The sequence below is a fragment of the Gossypium hirsutum genome, chromosome A05 (genome assembly GCF_007990345.1).
Source record: "Gossypium hirsutum isolate 1008001.06 chromosome A05, Gossypium_hirsutum_v2.1, whole genome shotgun sequence".
NCBI lineage: Eukaryota > Viridiplantae > Streptophyta > Magnoliopsida > Malvales > Malvaceae > Gossypium > Gossypium hirsutum.
The window spans coordinates 27,248,800-27,268,470 of record NC_053428.1 but is presented as its reverse complement, the minus strand read 5'-3'; the positions used below and the strand labels follow the sequence as shown (position 1 = coordinate 27,268,470).

The window sequence follows — 19,671 nt, the reverse complement described above, 5'->3', positions numbered from 1 at the left end:
TCATTTTCATTTATGTTTCTTTTAACTCATTTGTTTCTTTTATATATAATATAATATAATATAATATAATATAATATAATATAATATAATATAATATAATATAATATAATATAATATAATATAATATAATATAATATAATTATTAAACAAATATATATATTTTAATCAATAAAATCTTTGATATTTTTTTTCCACGTTAAACGGCCTCAGCTATAGGAAATGGTTTATTTCCCCTTTAGTCCTTCTAGTTTTTCTTAAATCTATAATTAAACTTTTACCCTTATTCAATTTAATCCTTTTTTGCTAATTACTCTAAATTAAGCTAAATTTACTTAATTAAAACCTAATTAGACACACCACTAGACTCATAAATATTTTTAATAATTATTTTCAAACTTATTTCACTAAGATGGAAGCCCGACAACACACTTTTCCTGTGCTCACGGATTTTGGGTCTTTACACTACGTGTTGGATGTGATATTTTATTTCTTCGAAACAAGAGAATCTTAATATCCACTTCAAGATATCTAAACATGCATAAAAGGGATCATATTTTTAAAATTTATTTTAAAATCTTTTCAACTTTCAACATTAAGACGTTAATTAATCAATTTGGTACCAATTTTGAGCGTTACGAGGGTGCTAATCCTTCCTCGTAGTAACCAACTCCCGAACCCGTTTTCTCGAATCTTGTAGACCAAAGTCAAATTTTTAGTAAAAAAAACGTTTTATTAAAATAATAAAATTACGAGGCAACCCGATCACACCTCAATAAAAAGGGATTAGTGGCAACTCCCCATTTTCATTTTCTTTTCAAAATATAAAATCGATCCCCGTTTTTCAAAAAAATAGTTTCGACAGAGTTAATATTGGGAGGATTGGCGACTGACTTTCGTGTTTCTAAATTTGTTGTTCCCTCTATTGATGGTATTTATGTTGTCTTGTTTGTGTTTTTTGATGTTCCTGTTTGTAAATGGCAGGGGCCTGCTTGTTTGTTTGTAAGCAGTTGTATCATTGTGTTGGTAAAACGGCTGTAAACCTATCTTGTTCTTTTTTATTCAATGAGCTTATGTACTTAATTTACGTGAAAAGGGCGAATTCAGTGACTGTTTTTCTCCTTCTTCTTCTTCCTCTTCTCTATTAAAGGGTTTTTTTAGGGGATTTTTTCAATCTCTTCATCCAACGTGGCAAGTTAATTGGTCACATCAGCCAGTTAACTTGCCACATCAGCAGTTCTGTTAAGACACTAACAGAAAACTGTTAGTAAATGACTGTTTTATCACTTTTTTATAACCTTAGTGACTGTTTTGTTATTTTTCAAAAGTTGGGTGACTGAAATGAAACCTAGGTGACTATTTTGTTAGCTACCCTAAAGTTGAGTGATTGATTGGTGTAATTTACCTTATTCTTTTTTTTACCCTTTCTTCAACCTTATATATCCCTCTCCCTCACGATAGAAGCTGGTTTTTTTTTTTCTTTTAAATTTTTTCTTCAATTTCTGAACCTGCAGATGAATTATTTTCAAGATCCGACTTCATTTCAGAGATGTCAAGTGGAAGCTCAAAACATCATATTAGTTCAAGGGGAGTGCAATCTTATTACGGCAAAAAGGCACCGATTTCACAGACTGCAAAATATTACTTTGTTTACAAAATCCATGGATCAAAGAAGACAAAGTTACAGCATCAGGCTCAACACCTAACTTCAACATCTTCCCCAAAACAGAAAACCCAAAATCAATTTGATTTATAACTGACAAAAGGAATTAATCAAGATGTTCGAAGAATACACGTTATGGAAAACTCCTAATAATTCCATTTGGCTATACATAGAAACAACTACGGCATATTGTTTCATTCTAACAATGGCGGCTAATAGTTTAGTGAATTCCAAAATCCAAGACTCTGGGTACTTCTCAATTACATTATTAAACAAAGTCAAAGCATCATCAACATTATTGAAGCGGTCATACTTTTTCCGGTTTCCCCTTACTGACATTGAAGATTTACTAAAAAGCTTCGATTTGGGTAACAATGGTGTTAAAAGAACAAGAAAAAGAAAAAGTGTAACTGGAAAGATTCCTTCCACCATTAACAATTGAACGAAGAAATAATGAAGAATTGAGCTTACCCATATCTAGAAATCCAGCTAAATGAAAGAAAAAAGAACTTCCATATTTAACAGTGCACAAAGACAAGAGAACCAGTGAGGGGGAATGGCTTTTTTAAAGCCCCTAACCCGAATCCGTCACCGGAATAGAGTTACGGAGCATTACCCGAGTTACCGATTCATTTATCAGATATTTCATTAATCCGATATCTTTTCTTTTCCACGTTCAAGTCTCGTATTCAAGTCATCGTGATCTTTATAAAGAAATTTGATCTTTGTTTTCATTTATTTCATGATATAATACATTCAACTAATGCTCTAAACAAAATTATCATTTTACCCCTAAAATTTTAATTAATGACAATTTCATCCTTAGGTTAAAATAAAATAAAATTATTGCAATTTAATCCTTATTTCCAGCAGTTATTCTCACACAAATTGATAACAACCTATGAATTCTATAAAATGTCAGAATTTTCCATAATTTTAACACTTTTCAATTTATATATTCAAAACTTTCCATTTGCGTCATAGTCACTAAATTATTTATATCTTAAGCTACAGAACTCAAAATTAAAATCCACTAATTTTCCCCGAAACTAGACTTACTTATCTTATTACCATAAAATTTTCAGAATTTTTGGTTCAGCCAATAAGTACAGTTTATTCTTTAAAATTTCCCCTGTTCTGCTGTTTGACAGTTCCGACCCTTCTTCACTAAGAATTAATTATCTTATCGTACGAGATTCGGATGATGTTCCCGCTTATTTCTATTGAAAATAGACTCTTTAAGGATTTTAAACATATAAATTTAATCCCTTAATTATTTTTCTCCAATTTTTTATGATTTTCCAAAGTCAGAACAGGGGAACCCGAAATCATTCTGACATTGTCTCACAAAACTTATTATATTTCATGATTTACAATTCTATTGCTTACACCGTTCTTCTATAAGAAACTAGACTCAATAAGCTTTAATTTCATATTTTATTCATCCTCTAATTAGATTTCTAAAATTTTTGGAGATTTTTCAAAGTTAGACTATTGCTGCTGTCCAAAACTGTTTTAGTGCAAAATGTTGATTTTCATTTTGCCCCAAATTTCACAGTTCATACAATTCAGTCCTTACTTAATTAACCCCTCAATTAAACTAATTTTCTCAATTAATGCTTTTCCTAGACATTATAAGTTATTTCATAACTATTGAAATTCAGAATTTCCACATAAAACTCTAACTTCAAACTCTTTTACAATTTAGGTCCCAAACATTCACTTTCTATTCAATTCTTTCAATAAAATCAGCATATAAACAATTTAAAACTCTAATTCTATGTCAAATCATCATATACTTCCAGCACATATTCATAGAAACTTTCAATTTCTTTCATAGAATCAAGAACTAATGAATTCAACAAATGGACCTAGTTGTAAAAGTCACAAAAAACACAAAAATTTCAAGAAATAATCAAGAATTGAACTTACTTGCAGTAAAAAATATGAAAACCCGGCTTAAGGGAACTCTTCCATGGTGTTTTTGCTGATGAGAATGCAGAAAAATAAAGAGAAATCTAGATAATTCCACTTTAGTCCTAGCTTTATTAAGTAAATTTTGCAATTTTCTAATTTTTCCCTTATTTTCTTGGTGATTTCATGCTCTTGCCGTCCAGCCCAAATAGACCTTGGGTCTATTTGCCTTTTAAACCCTCTTTCTTTTATCATTTAAGCTATTTAATCATTTCCCATAATTTTACATTTGATACAATTTAGTCCTTTTTGTTCGATTAGCTATCAATACTTTAAAATTTCTTGACGAAACTTTAATACTAACTTATTAACACTCCATAAATATTTATAAAAATATTTATGGCTCGATTTAAAATTCCCGAGGTCTCGATACCTCGTTTTCAATTCTAATTATTTTAATATATATATTTGTACATTTTACTATTTCAAAATTTTTCCTAACTTCACATTTAACTTATACTCACTAAATTAATAATATTTCCTACTCATTTGTCAGATTTCGTGATCTCAAATCACTGTTCCGACACCACTGAAAATTAGGCTGTTACAGCTTTAGAGGAAGATCTCAAAACAAACAAATCAAACTATGAACATGAAAACCTAAACCCAAATGATAATGGAAGATTATGATCCTAGAAAGAAAATGAAAAGTTTGGTTTTGATTACTGAAAAGAAACAAATGGTAAAAGTTATAATTTGGGTAAACAAAACTATTAATTACGATAATAAATTTAATTAAAACTCATTTTTATTTTTTCTTTGTTTTTTTTAAAATTTCATGTAAATTTTAAAATATATTGCTTACAAAGTGACGTGGTAACTTCTGATTGAACAATTTTTTTGGACAAGGTTTAGGGTTAAATAGGTAACCACACAACAGTTTGAGTATCTATATTGACCCAAAGAAAAAAGTGTTTAGGTAATTATTTGGGAAAACAATATAGATTAAGAGTACTTTTTTTAATTAAGTTATAATAGAAATTAAATTTATCTATTAATTCAATTACTTATATAAATAAACCTGGATCATTATAAATTACACAAAAATTAAAGTAAAAGTATAGCAACTGTATGCAGCGGTAGTAATTCCAGAGGCTGATAGCAGAAATTCAGAAGGAAAAAAACACATAAATACAACAACAGGAAAAGGCACCAAGAATACAAATTGGTAGCTGAAACTCTAAATTGATTTTACATTATCAATCTTCCAATAACCTCGGGTCTTTACATTCTCACTTGACCATACAAAATTCTGAACATACGACGAATGCTAGTTGAAACTATCCCCACAAATTTGCTAAAAATTGTATTATAATGGGGTTGGGTATATATATACACACAACATTTTTCAACTGGCTATAAAAAAAGAGGGATGATTCAAAGAATAAATGGGAAACAAGGAATACAAGAACTAGGCAGAAATACCATTTAGGGACTCGGGTTGAGACGAGGCATCATTTGGAGTGCCACACAGTTGGCAAGGGTCAGAGGATCCCTGTGAACACTAGTGATCAAGGACACTCAAAAAGGAAGTTGACATGAACTTTCTGAATCTTTTCTTATATTCCTTGGGAGAAATCACAGTTGCCAACAAATTCTTAGGAACAACCAATGAAGACTTAACCCATGTCTTAAGTTGTTTGTCCCAAGTATACTGCCTGAGATAATCAATGATCCCACATACAAGCTCCCGCCGCTCCGTATCCAACCCAACAAGTAAAGAATAACCCATTACATTGATTGACTGTACAAGGGAACACAACTCAGTCAACACCTCATTCCAAATTTGAGGAATATAACATACAAGGGAAATATATAGATGATATGGGGTTGATGGAGGGGTTTGGGATGTTGGGGTTGATGGGGAGTGCTGAATACTATAAGGGCAAAATTTATTCAAGAAAAGAAAGAATGCATCTAGTTCGAGCAAGGAAAAGTCCCGTAGAAAAAAATTAAAACTCACATTGAGGAAAGTTGTGTCATTCTATACAGCCTGTTGCAAGAGACGCTTGGCTTGATTACTAACATATAATGGAGAGGAATTCATGTCATTGACAAAGTTCTGATCCAAAAGAACATCTCCAGAACCCTCAGCAGCTGAATTGAATCGAGCGTGCAAGGCCCCTTTAAGATCATACTGGCGAGTAATATTTCTACCGAAGGTAAGATTCTCCATCACCATAAGATCATGTCTTGTCTCTTTCCCTGTTTTAGGCTGTCTTACTATTACCTACAAAATGTTTAAATGTTAAAAAAAAAAGAGCAAAGAATAAAGCAATCGCATATTTTTTAAAATGAAAAGGAAAGCAAACCTGATAAATCCCAAGAACTTTAGCAAGGCAAGTTTGGCTTCCAGACTCAAATGATTGGTTCATGTACTTGAAATAATGTAAAGCAAACTTCTCAAATGATTCATATTTTGTCTTCTGGATTTCTTTTATAATAAACCTATCATCAAGTGTTTTAGCAAAAAATGACACGCTCTTCCCTCCTTTGGCATCCCAATTTCTGCATCGGCTAAGGGAAGCAATATAATCAAGCTCTGAAGGGCAGCATCGCTCTCGAAGATCACGAAACTGGTTAGTATATAAATAAAATACCGAGTATTTACCCTTCCCAAGTGATTTTGAAACCCCTAGAGAAACCCCTATGTTATGCGCATCAGGAGGAACTAGAGAATCCAACAAGCTTAACCCATCAAAACTGGAGCACGACTTTTCTGAAGAAATACTCAGACTAGAGACAGACTCTGAATTAGAGGAACCACTGGACGACCAATACAGGGACGTTAAAATAGGAACACGACTTAGGCTTCGTAAACTTTCAACTAGTCTGTCTCTCCTCCCATCTTGATTAGACACTTCAGTTCCAGCAGGCAGATCTTTCAGCAATGCCAATGCACAAGCAATTATACTCGAGAGTTCACCTTCATAATCTGACACAATATAATCAGTAGTTCCTAGAGGTATGCGTAGCCTTGATGCTTCCTCCCTGATTAATTGACAGCCTGTGGGTATTTGTGGAGTATAACCACTGATGGATTCAAACTTGGGGACATTTCCTCTTTGAAGGTCCTTCATGTATATCTGTCTGATTTCAGAAAAAGGCATCCAGAACCATCCATTTACATTTTCTAAACTGGATAGTAAGGAATGCGGAGATCCATCAATCTTTGATTCATTTGAATCAATCATAGAATCATTGTCATCAAGATCATTGGAAATTAAGATTGTTCTATCCACTTGTAAAGGACCTGATATAGTTGCATCTTCTGTTTGATAGTTCTCATCACCAAAATGGGAACAAACAGAAATATCATGTGCCACAACGGACTCTGGTTCAGATGATTTCGTAACAGCATCTACTTTTGGGTTTTCAATGTTTTCAACCTCAGTAACACCCCCTTGTATGCTGTCACATCCTTCAGATTTTTTAACAGGAATATTTGAAGATAATTCATAACCAGGAAATTTATTACCTCCAACCAAAGAACCTGAATAAGCTTTCTTATTTCCAGTATTTTCAGAACCTTTATCACCATCTATAGGTTTACTTTCTCTACCACTGTCCTCTCCATCAGCACTATCAGTATGCAACTTCAGCTGCTCCACCACTGCTTTGTTGTTGGCACCAGCAACTACTACTGTCGGATTAGGCAGCAGCAGAGAATGCAAGTGTCGATCCCAAATGCATGCTTCTAAAAGAAGGTCCCACCTTAGTCTGTTCGAGCTGAGGAGTTTGTGAGAACCTAAGTTTACATTTCCATTATTTGCAACAACATTCTGAATGTTTAGCTGCAATTTTTTCCCAATGGAACATATGAAAAAGAAGTAAAAGCAACAACACCCAACAACTTATCAGAAAGACGAAGAGAAACCAACCTCAAATTCAGAAGCTTCCAGTTCCAGCATCTCTTCAACATCAGAGAATACTTTTAAGGAATCTTTAAGGTTTAAGGTTGAACCCGCAAACTGAGACCTTAGCTGAACCAAAAAGGTTGCAACCTCTCTGAACATTACCATTCTTTTTGTATAAACCTGAAGAAAATAACACCAATTCAAACATATTAACATGCTTATGTTTATAGTTTACCAGATAAGAAACATTAGGTCATAAATCAAAGCACAGTAAGAACAGAATATCCACATATATTCTCGGATTCTTCCTTCAGCCAATCTGGTCTGATTGACATGCTAAACTCCAGCTGTTTGTGTTTGTGTTAATAAGAGAGAGCAGTGCTGAATTTTGATTTTGGGTTTTATTTAAATCAGTTGCAAGAATCCCCGTTCACAAAGCTGTATAGCACGAAGATCATCTTGACTATCAATGGCAGCTTCCCAGGGCCTGAGATTCGGGTTCGTAGAGGGCATACAGTTTCTGTCAATGTCCACAATCAAGCAAACCATGCTGTTTCCCTCGACTGGTAATACTAATATATACATATATGTAGATGCTTACACTCCTAGTTTACGATCAAACACTTAAATCATATATATAGATATATGTTTGTGGGTTTGTAGGGAGGGCGTTGAGGATACAATTGATGGTTCGAAGAATACAATTCAGCCAGGAAGAAACTTCACTTACAATATAGAGTTAGGGGATTGTTAGAATGTGGCCCTCTATGCAGCTCATGCACCAGCCATCAGACCAAGCAGAGCAGACCAAGACCAGAAGCTACCAAGCCAAGTGCTGCAGTTTATTTTGTTGTTCTTTTTGTCATTTTAGTCCATGTAACTTATTTTAGTTCATTTTGAACTATATTAGGCAGAAGTTTGATGTATTTTTAATGTGATTGAGCTGTTAACCAACTTTACTTATGTGTACAAGTTTAGTTTTGTAAGTTCCAATGTATTAGTGGTAGTTGGTGTAGATTAGTTGACCTTATGCTGATTTTGACAAGCAAAAAGCTTGATTTATGTATTGGCATTATGTCATTGTTCAAGTTAATGAAATTTATCACATTTCATTCATCTTTCATGCTCTATTTTTCTAGTTTTCAATTCTGTTCTTGTTCTCTAAAGCAAATTTCTATTTTTTGTTTTTTCACCAAGCCACGAGGCTTCCTGCACAAGCTTCTCATTTTGCTTGTTTCTTTGTTCCAAGCTCCAACAATTGGTATCAAGAGCTTTCATCTTAGGGGACCTGTTGTAGTAAACTGAATGGCTTCATCAGGCTTTTCTCCTGCAGCACCACCAGTCTTTAATGGTGAGGGGTTTCACATATGGGTTGTCAAGATGAGGACTTACTTGCAGGCCTTTGATCTATGGGAAGTTGTCAATACTGATGTCGAGCCAGCTCCACTTTGAGCCAATCCCATAGTGGCTCAAATCAGACAGCATACAGATGAGAGGACCAAAAGGCACAAGGCCATGTCATGCAATCAGAACTGTGTTTCTGATGTTATCTTCACTAGAATCATGGCTTGTGAGACTCCTAAGCAAGCCTGGGACAAGCTCAATGAGGATTTTCAAGGCACTGAAAGAACAAGGCAGCAGTATTGTTGAATTTGACGAAAGATTTTAAAAATTTGAAGATGAAGGAAGAAGAGACAGTGAAGCAATACTCAGACAGGATAATGGCTGTGGTCAACAGCATAAGGGGTCTATGAGAATAGTTCAGTGAGGCAAGCATTGTGGAGAAGGTACTCTCAATATTGCCTGAAAGATATGAGATAAAAATCTCATCCCTAGAGGATTCAAGAGACATGGCAAGTATATCCTTAACTGAGCTTATCAATGCTCTTTATGCTCAGGAGCAAAGGAAAGCCAGCAAATGGAGTAGCACCAGGAGGGTGCTTTTCAAGCTAAGGCCAAAGCAGCCTCGAGCACCTCAGCCTATAAAGGCAAGAAGAACTGGAAAAATAAGCCTAAGCCTGATGCCACAAGAGAAGGAGATCAACTCTGCAAATTTTGTAAAAGACCTGGTCATCCAGAGGCTAGATGCTGGTTCAGACCAGATACCTTATGCCAACATTGCAAGAAGAAAGGTCATGTTGAAAGGGTCTGCAAAGAAAAAGGCAGACCTAGGCAGAATCAAGCAGAAAACAAGAGTGAAGAAGCTAGAGTGGCTGAAGACAGTAGTGACCATGAAGAGCAGGTCTTTGCTATATCATGTCTAGCTGGTCAAGGCAAAGGCTCAAAAGGGTGGTTACTGGACAGTGGTTGCACTAACCACATGTCACCAGATGCTAACATTTTTAAAACCTTGGACAGATTTTGCAAAGCCAAGGTAAAAATTGGAAATGGTTAGTTCATCAAAGCTAAATGAAGAGGAGATGTGCTAATATGCACTTCCAAAGGAGACAAAGTCATCACAAATGTGCTACTGGTACCTGAGATCGACAGGAACCTTCTCAGCATTTCTCAACTACTTGAAAGGGGCTACTCTGTTGTGTTCAAGGGCCAGGAGTGCCAAATCATTGATCCAAATGGATCAAGCCTCATGACAGTCACCATGAGTGACAAATTCTTTGAAGTCAACTGGTCAGGTGACTTACATTCAGCTCATGTTGCTTCAACAGAAGACACTAAGCTTTGGCATCAATGACTTGGTCGTGCCAACTTTAGATCGATGGCTCGAATGGTCAGCAAGGAAATGGTTGAAAACTTCACCAAGTCAGTTCAGAATGAAGATATTTGTGAGGTTTGTCAAATGGGAAAGTAAGCCAGGCTTTCGTTTCCTACAAACACAACCTGGAGAGCATCAAGCAAGTTGGAACTGGTGCACACAGATGTCTGTGGCCCCATGAAGAAAGATTCTCTAAATGGAAGTAAGTATTTCATTCTCTTTATTGATGATCATACCAGATATTGTTGGATTTTCTTTTTGAAACATAAGTCAGAAGTAGCTTAAGTGTTTGCAAAGTTCAAAGCTGCAGTTGAAACAGAAACAGGCTATAAATTAAAGACCATCAGGTCAGATAATGGAGCTGAGTACATCTTAGCTCAGTTTCAAGCCCTCTGTAATGATGCTGGCATCAAACATCAGCTCACCAATGTCTACACACCTCAGCAAAATGGGGTTAGTGAAAGAAAGAATAGAAGTTTGATGGATATGGCCAGGTGCCTTCTGTTTGAGAAAAATCTGCCCAAAACCTTGTGGGCTGAAGCAGTTAACACTGCTGTCTACCTTCAAAACAGGCTCCCAACCAAGGCTTTAGACCAAAAAACTCCATTTGAAGGGTGGTTTGGATTCAAGCCATCACTGGCTCACTTGAGAGTCTTTGGTTGTTTGTGTTATGCACAAGTACCAGCTGTAAGAAGAAGCAAGCTGGATAAAAGAGCTCAAGGAAGCATTCTGATAGGTTACAGTTTAGTTAAGAAGGGCTATAGGATCTTGGATCCTTCAACAAATAAAGTGATGATGAGCAGAGATGTAGTGTTCAATGAAAAAGCAACCTGGAATTGGAAAAAAATGAACCTGAGGCTATTTCTGAATAACTTGTGGCTGATCAGACTGAGCCAGAACAAAATGGTCCAGAAATGGACATTGATGAAGAACCAGTCAGGAGAACCAGACCATTGGCTGAAATTTATGAGAGGGCACATATGGCTATAGTTGAACCAAGTAGTTTTGAAGAAGCTGAATCACATGAAGGCTGGAAACAAGCAATGTTTGATGAAATGGCCATGATTGAAAAGAACCAAACATGGGAATTGGTTGAAAAACCAGCCAATAGGAAGGTCATTAGGGTAAAATGGGTCTATCGAGCCAAGCAGAATGCAGATGGGAGCTTAAACAAGCTCAAAGCCAAGTTAGTTGTGAAGGGCTTTAGCCAAAAGTATGGCCTGGACTACATGGAGACTTTTGCACCAGTAGCCAGGCTAGATACAATCAGATTGCTAGTTGCTTTAGCTGCACAAAGGCAGTGGATCATTCATCAACTGGATGTAATGTCTGTATTTCTTAATGGTTTCCTTAAAGAAGAGATTTACATTGACCAACCTCAAGGCTTTGTTGTGTCAGGTAAAGAAGACATGGTGTACAGATTGAAGAAGGCTTTTTTATGGCCTAAAGCAGGTACCAAGGGCCTGGTATAGCAGGATTGACAGTTACCTGGTCAGCTTGGGATTTGAAAGGAGTTCTAGTGAGCCAACCTTGTATGTCAAGAAGAAACAAGCTGTAACATAGCTCATTATGTCCATGTATGTTGATGATCTTTTGGTCACAGGAGGAGATCAAAGAATGTTGGCTGATTTCAAAGCCAAAATGATGGAAATGTTTGAGATGTCTGATTTGGGGCAAATGACATACTTTTTAGGATTGGAAGTATTTCAAACTACAGATGGAATCTTCTTAAGCCAAAAGACATTTGCTATGAAGATCTGAACAAGTTCTCAATGGAGAACTGCAAACCAACAAGTTCTCAATGGATCAAAGCTATCGAGCCAAGGAGATCATGAGCAGGTTAGTGAATCCACCTACAGAAGTTTAGTAGGTTGTTTGCTATATCTAACTACATCAAGAGCAAACATTATGTTTGCCACAAGCCTACTGTCAAGATTCATGCATTTTTGCATTGAAAAGCATTATCAAGTAGCAAAAAGGGTACTGAGATACATCAAAGGGACTCTAAACTATGGACTTCAGTTTGGCAAGACTGAAAGATTGAAATTAGTGGGATACACTGACAGTGATTGGGCTGGTTCCTTGGATGATATGAAAAGCACCTCAGGGTATGCTTTTACACTTGGTTCAACTGTGTTTTGCTGGAGTTCCAAGAAGCAATCAATAGTTGCTCAATCAATAACAGAAGCTGAGTATGTTGCTACTGCTAATGCTGTCAATCAAGCCATTTGGCTAAGGAAGATTTTAGCTGATTTGAACCTGCATCAAAGGAAAGCAACAGAGATCTTTTGTGATAACAAGTCTGCTGTTACAATTGCAAAGAACCCTATATTCCATGGTAGAACCAAACACTTCAACATTAAATTGCATGTGGTAAGAGAGATGGAACAAGCTCGAGAAATAGAGCTAATTCATTGCAATTCAGAGGAACAAGTTGCTGATATTTTCACGAAGGCCCTTAATGCTTCAAGGTTCATTAAGTTAAGGAAAGAACTTGGAATTAGCAGCATGGACACCAAGGAGGAGTGTTAGAATGTGGCCCTCCATGCAGCTCATGCACCAGCCATCAGACCAAGCAAAGCAGACCAAGACCAGAAGCTGCCAAGCCAAGTGCTGCAGTTTATTTTGTTGTTCTTTTTGTCATTTTAGTCAATGTAACTTATTTTAGTTCATTTTGAAGTATATTAGGCAGAAGTTTGATGTATTTTTAATGTGATTGAGCTGTTAACCAGCTTTACTTATGTGTACAAGTTTAGTTTTGTAAGTTCCAATGTATTAGTGGTAGTTGGTGTATATTAGTTGACCTTATGCTGATTTTGACAAGCAAAAAGCTTGATTTATGTATTGGCATTATGCCATTGTTCAAGTTAATGAAATTTATCACATTTCATTCATCTTTCATGCTCTATTTTTCTTGTTTTCAATTCTGTTCTTGTTCTCTAAAGCAATTTTCTGTTTTTTGTTTCTTCACCAAGCCACGAGGCTTGCTGCACAAGCTTCTCATTTTGCTTGTTTCTTTGTTCCAAGCTCCAACAGGGATGAAATAGGAACTCTGAGGTGGCAAGCTACCAGTGCTTGGGCTGCTGCAACTGCCCACGGTGCCTTTGTCATTTTGCCAGTAGCCAATGAAGACTATCCTTTCCCTGCACCTACTTCTGATCAAACAATTATACTTGGTACATCTGATTAACATGTTTGATTCATATATTTTGCAAATTAATTGCTTATATGGATGTTTTGGCATAATATTCCGTTAGGGGAATGGTTCAGGGAAGAGTTAACGGAAGCTAATCAAACCATAGCTCCTGGCTCAGCAGATGCTTACACTATCAATGGCCATCCCGGAGAAACATATGGATGCAGCAACGGTACGTATCCGCTATTGTTTAGACTTTTTCTTTTTCTGGTATCTGATATCTGGTAATAACTTAGGCCTCACTGTTTCCAAGTTAAGTCAGGTAAGATATTCATAAGACTAAAATCCGAGATGTTGGACCCATCAAAATCTTTTTTTTTTTATTAACTCTATTTTGTACTTTTAATACGTAAGTTTGCATCACATGAATTAAGCATCCTCTTCCCTGGGCCATACAGCATGAAATGAAAACTGATAACAGATTAACTTTTATGCAGAAACCTTTACTGTGAATGCTAATAATCCAACAATTTTGATGTTGTAGATACAACTTTTGAGATGCAAGTAGATTGCCAGGGCAGGGCCTTTACCTTATTCGCGTAATAAATGCTGTTGCCAATGAAACAATGGTGTTTGACATCGAAAAACACAGATTGACGATTGTCGGACAAAATGGGACCTATACCAATCGTTCCTTTACAAGTTCTTTAAACCTAGCCCCAGGGCAAGTTATTGACGTCTTGTTGTGTCCAAACCAAAATGTTGGCCATTATTACATCACTGCTCGATCTTCCTCCAGCAGACATATTACCAATGGAATTCTGCGATATACCACCACTACCACTAGTCTTTAATATAGGTAAATAGTTTCCGTTCTAAGAAATAATTATAAGGTTAATGTTGAAATAAGAGATTAAATATAATGTGTGTATGTTTCTTTTTCTGCCAAGCATTGACAAAAAAAGGGTATGTAATTCACTTTTCCTAACTATTTCAATATATATATATATGTTTGAAGGGAATATGTTTTATTTTTTCTCATGCATAAAATAATTACAGGTTAATTAAATTGGCTAAACATGTTAATCAAACAAAACGTTAAATAAATTAATGGTTGCCGTTGCGGTGTAATATCTTGGCTTTTCTTCCATTTGATAAAAAGAAAGAAATTCTAACATTATTCCTATTCATGTTGTTGTCTATAAACTTACATATTTAAATTACATTCTTTAATACAATCTTAATATTTCACATATTGATTAAGACTGTTAACAGATTATGGAGTTAGATCCGTAAATCATACCTAAATGTTAGTTTAAATGGATGCGGTTTTATTGTATACAAAATTTATTTTAATATTTATTTAATTTTTCGTCCTTTTTAGCCCTTAAATTTATATTGATCATCAAATTATTCTAAAATGAAAGGAAAAAATTAATATATGTTAACTTTGCTAACGTAACATCCACATATGTTAACTTTGCTAACGTGACATCCACATTAATTTTTTTAAATTTTATATTAATTTTGAATTTTTTAAAATTTAGAAAATTAATTAATTGCTATTGTAGCATCCACGTGATAATTCATGTGTATGCCACGTTAGCAAAGTTAACAGACGTTAACATTTTCATTTATTTTAAGGTGGTCTGACAAACAACACAAGTTTAAGAGCTAAAAGAAACGAAAATTAAATGGAGTGCTAAAATAATCTTTTCTTTTTTTGTAAAGTTAGAGGGTTCAATAAGTCATTTTACATTTTTGAAAGAACTCCACATTTAAACAACTAAGTGATTATACAAATTTACAATTAATCATAAATAACTGGATATTGACTTGTATTGATCAATAGTTAAAGTTTTTGTGAGATATTTGTTTGACACGAGTTCAAACTGTGTTAATTTTATCTCCAACCCTTAATATTGTATAAAAAAAAGGGGGACCATCACATTTTGACCTAAAAAATGCTTCTAGAAAGTTTGATGGTGTTTATAAGTATCAAAAACTGCTTTTATTTTACCTTCTTAAAAGTACTTCCATCCTATCAATCAGGTTGCCTAATAGATTGTGTTGATTTTGGTTGAAATTGGTAAAGAAATTAAGCTTTCTTAAGGTTGCAAGTAGATCCGTTTATTCCCGTACAAATGTATTTTTTTTTCTTTCATAAGTTATAACGTCAATATTATAAATATATTTACACTTCCAGTCCCTTATTTCTTTTTTTCTTTTTTTTTGCATGCTTCTATCTAACATGCTAACTATTATTCATTTCTCCATAATTCTTAAACAATTTACACCTAAAAAAATTAAGGATACTATTTTCCAAACGGGCAACACATTTTTATTTTTAAAATAACTTCGATTTATCCTCGTATTTTTCTATTGAAATATTTATATTAATTATAGTACCTACTTTGATCACATACATCACACGAATATCTACTCTAGTACAATTTAAGAAAGTTTTTTTTCGCTCGACAAATTTCACTAGTAATTGATTTACAAAAATTTGAAGAATAATGTGATAGTTAAAACTAGTTAATTGTGAATTACTAATAAAAGTTTGGTGCTTAATAGGTTTAAATAAAATATTATAGGTCCAATTTTGTGAATAAAACTGATAATCTATCATGTTTTCAATAATCAATTCATATATGATTTTAAAAGTTCTAAAATAAAATTAAGAGAAAATTTAAAATTTATATAACTTTTTACAACAATGATTTAAATATGAAAAGATAGTCACAACTTAAATTCTTAATAACTATTTATTTTAAAATTATGAAATTAAAATCTTATTTCAGTTACATGCTATGCACGTGTTAATCCACTTTATTCAATGCTTGTACTAGGTCTAGGTTCCAGGACAACGAGGCATGGTAGATGGCGGTGGGCGCATGCTGGTTTCGGTGGTGGTTCCATTCCTCACAATCAAAACAGTGCTCATTCCCCAGCTACTATGCCTTTCGAAATGGCAATGCATATACCACACCCCTGAAAACATTATATTATATATAAATATCAATTACTTAATAACTTTGGTAGTTAGAAAGATGGACGACAATGAGCTCTGTTTTTTCTAATTGAAAAACTTACCGGGGTTGTTTGCAAAAAACCTGAGGGCAACCCATCCTGCAGCAGGACTGTGGACAGTGTTAATAAGTGGCGGATCAACCAGGTTATATGTGCTTGGGTCTGTCTCATTGTTGAAATTTCCGGTACCAATTCCCACCCAATAGAAGCTGAAACCGTGCAAATGAATTGGGTGACTTCCACCAGCCCCCAATTGGGTCGTTTGCAGCACCATCTCCACTGCATCCCCATAATTTACCACAATAGCCCTCGTCCCTTCCCCAGCTTCAGTATTGAAATCAGTCAAGTTTCCAGTGAAATCATAGAATACTGGTGGAGTAAACGGAAAATCTTGGGTGAAAACACCAGTGATGTTCCTGCAATATTACCAAAACTTTAAGAATTAGCTACAGTAATCAAATTATTTTTTCTTTTCTTTTCTAGCGGTACTAGAATTGCTATATATATACACACACACACCTGTAGTATGCTTGGAGAATGTCAATACGTGGGGAAACAAAGCTGACATTGTTCAGACTTGCAGCGAATCTGCTATCTGAAACACATTCTGATGTGTTGCATGGCATGGTATTTGTGGCGATTGCAATGTACAATCGTCTATTGATATCTGTATCCGCCGGTACATTTATGGTCGGGTTTTGGGAGACATTGGCGTACCGAATTTGGCTGATGAAGTTAAGCATAGCATCTGTATCGTTCATTGCGGGCAGCGGTATCAAGGAAGCATTCAATCCACCCTCACTGTTTGTATATTGAAAAACGCCAGTAGTAATGAACTCACTAGGTTGAGCAGCGGAATCAGAGAAAGGCCTAATAGCCATGTAATATTGGCCGACGTTTTGATTGGCAATGACCAAAACATCCATGGTTTGGCCGGGGCTTATCATTATATAGTCTGTGGTGAACATTCGAACGTAGGAGGCATCTTGTGCGACGACAATGAGGGTGTGGTTTGTGATGGTGAAGAATTGCTCTTCGTTCATTGCAGCATTGATTATGCGGAGAAGGTATATTTTCTCAGAATCAACTTCCATGAGGAATATTGTATCTGCAACACCCAATTATAGACTCTTAGTGTAAGTAAGGATCCCTAGGCATAGAAACTCGATTCCGGTTTCTGTAATGCGGAGAACGTACCACTGGGGCATCCATATGTGTCTCCTAAATGTCCATTGATAGCATAAGCATCTGCTGTGGGAGGAGCAACACCAGCTGCGAGTGCATCATCGATAATTTGCTTATAATCCTCATTGTACCACGATTCTGTTTATACAGACAAGAATCAAACTAAGATTCATATAATTATACACAAGTAACAGAACCGAAAAATCAAAAGACATACTTACGAAGTATGATTGTTTGATCGGCGTTTGGAGTGGGGAAAGGATAAGTTTCGTTCTCAGCTGGTAAAATGATGAAAGCTCCATTGACAGAACCGCGAGTCCAGTCACTGTGTGCATGCCACCACAGGGTTCCTATTTCATCCGATAATATGATTTCATGGGTGAAGTTGGTCCCTGGTTGAATCGGGCACTGCGTTATGTACTCGGGACCGTCGGACCATGGATTCCTTGGTTGTTTCACGCCGTGCCTGCAACATGTTTAATTTATCTTAATCACTAATGAATTCAATTCTTAGGGAAATTATCATTGGAAGAATGAAAGAAAGGTTATAGTTACCAGTGAATGGTGAAGCCATAGTTTCCTTGATTGTGGACATTAACGAAGACAGTGTCACCTTTGTGAACCCGAATCTCAGGACCCGGGTAACTGTCGTTTACGACCAGCAATGTCGTTGTGTTGCACAGTTTCGTAAAGTTTGACTCTCGCACCTGCAATAAAAAAACTATGGTTTCACTTATTATATAAAAAAAGGTAATAATTTCGCTGTCCAAGCAGCTGTGATGATTTTGTTGTCTTCACTCTCAGACGCTTAGCCGTCATGCTTTTAGGAGTCATATTTTAATAAGAAGTCTAAGATTAATAAACTTAAAAAAATTCCAAAATATATAGACGAAACAACTGTGACATGTAAGAATATATAAGAACAGGGAACTCACAAAGAACTCATAGTAATGTACGTCAGCACTGCAAAGGAGCAAAGTGCTTAGAAATAGAACCCCTACAAACCATGAGACCATATCTCGGTGAAAACCCATTTTTTTTCTCTCTACCGTGTTCTTAGTTCGCCCCTGAATTTTCTCATCTTTTGGCCATAAAATTCAACCATTTATAGGAAAGGAAGCTCCTGCTCCTTTGGTTGCTTTTTTTGCAGCTATAATTTGTTGTAGACACTGACTTGGGGGAAAAAACAAACGTTCCCAAATATTTATTAAAAAAATGGAAAATGAAAATTATGTATTACGTGTATACATTGACTAGGGGAAAACACAAACGTGGCAAAATAAAATACCCTGGGGGTTAACAATAACATCAAGCCACCTATCCACTACATTATTGAAAACGTTTTTTCAATTTATTTCAAGTTTTTATATCTTATGTTAAACATTATTTTATTTTTAAACTTTTGCTTTTTAATGAAATCCACTGCCATGTAATTCAAAATTCATATTTAATCCGATTATTTTATTAATTTTTATTTTTAAAATTTGTATTTAAATTAAGATATGGGTGTTTTCTAACTTGCTAATAGTTTTGGTATTTCTTTTTGAACTACTTAGGAAAAAAAATTTAAACTATTATTTTATTATTTAACTATAAATGATATTTTTTTTAATATTAGTATATAATGTTATGTGCGATTGCATGGAATTTTATTTATTTATTTTATTTTTTTAAATAATATATTTTTATAATATCAAAAAAATATTTTTTATTTAAATGAGGATTTGTTTTAATTTTTTAAAATAATTTATAAAACAAAATACCATTTTAAAAGTAATAAAAATAAAAAAATGAAAACAACCTATAGTAAAATAGTAAGTAATTAAATAAAATAATTTAAATCAAGCATAAAATCAAATATTGAACTAAAAATTAATTAAACATTGAATTAATAGATACATCTATTAAAATAATAAATATATTTGAAACTATATAAGAAAGTACATGATAATAATAAATTGAAAAAATAAAAAGAAAATAGTCAAGCATCACTTATATTAATAGTTCATGACAAATATGAACACATTTAATAATGATTATAATATAATTTTTAAAATTTGAATTTCTTTTCAAATTAAATAAATACTAGATAGATTAAAAAACACTTTTACTA

At 34.6% G+C, this 19,671-nt stretch overlaps 2 protein-coding genes across 2 annotated transcripts; both read right to left on the bottom strand.

Annotated features, from left to right (window-relative positions):
• Positions 1-4,801: 4,801 nt before the first annotated feature.
• Positions 4,802-7,826, bottom strand: LOC121228899 (putative 1-phosphatidylinositol-3-phosphate 5-kinase FAB1D). The gene is made up of 5 exons (XM_041111915.1): positions 7,761-7,826; positions 7,599-7,671; positions 5,947-7,487; positions 5,598-5,864; positions 4,802-5,378 (listed from the first exon to the last, which is right to left on the bottom strand). Exons 1-4 carry the CDS (start codon positions 7,824-7,826, stop codon positions 5,619-5,621), a joined length of 1,926 nt encoding a protein of 641 aa, XP_040967849.1. The 3' UTR covers positions 4,802-5,378; positions 5,598-5,618.
• An 8,189-nt stretch (positions 7,827-16,015) lies between these two features.
• Positions 16,016-18,653, bottom strand: LOC107959544 (laccase-14). Its single transcript, XM_016895619.2, has 7 exons — positions 18,494-18,653; positions 18,114-18,265; positions 17,780-18,024; positions 17,571-17,696; positions 16,893-17,481; positions 16,437-16,789; positions 16,016-16,334 (listed from the first exon to the last, which is right to left on the bottom strand). Exons 1-7 carry the CDS (start codon positions 18,590-18,592, stop codon positions 16,195-16,197), a joined length of 1,704 nt encoding a protein of 567 aa, XP_016751108.2. The 5' UTR covers positions 18,593-18,653; the 3' UTR covers positions 16,016-16,194.
• Between the last annotated feature and the right edge of the window lie 1,018 nt (positions 18,654-19,671).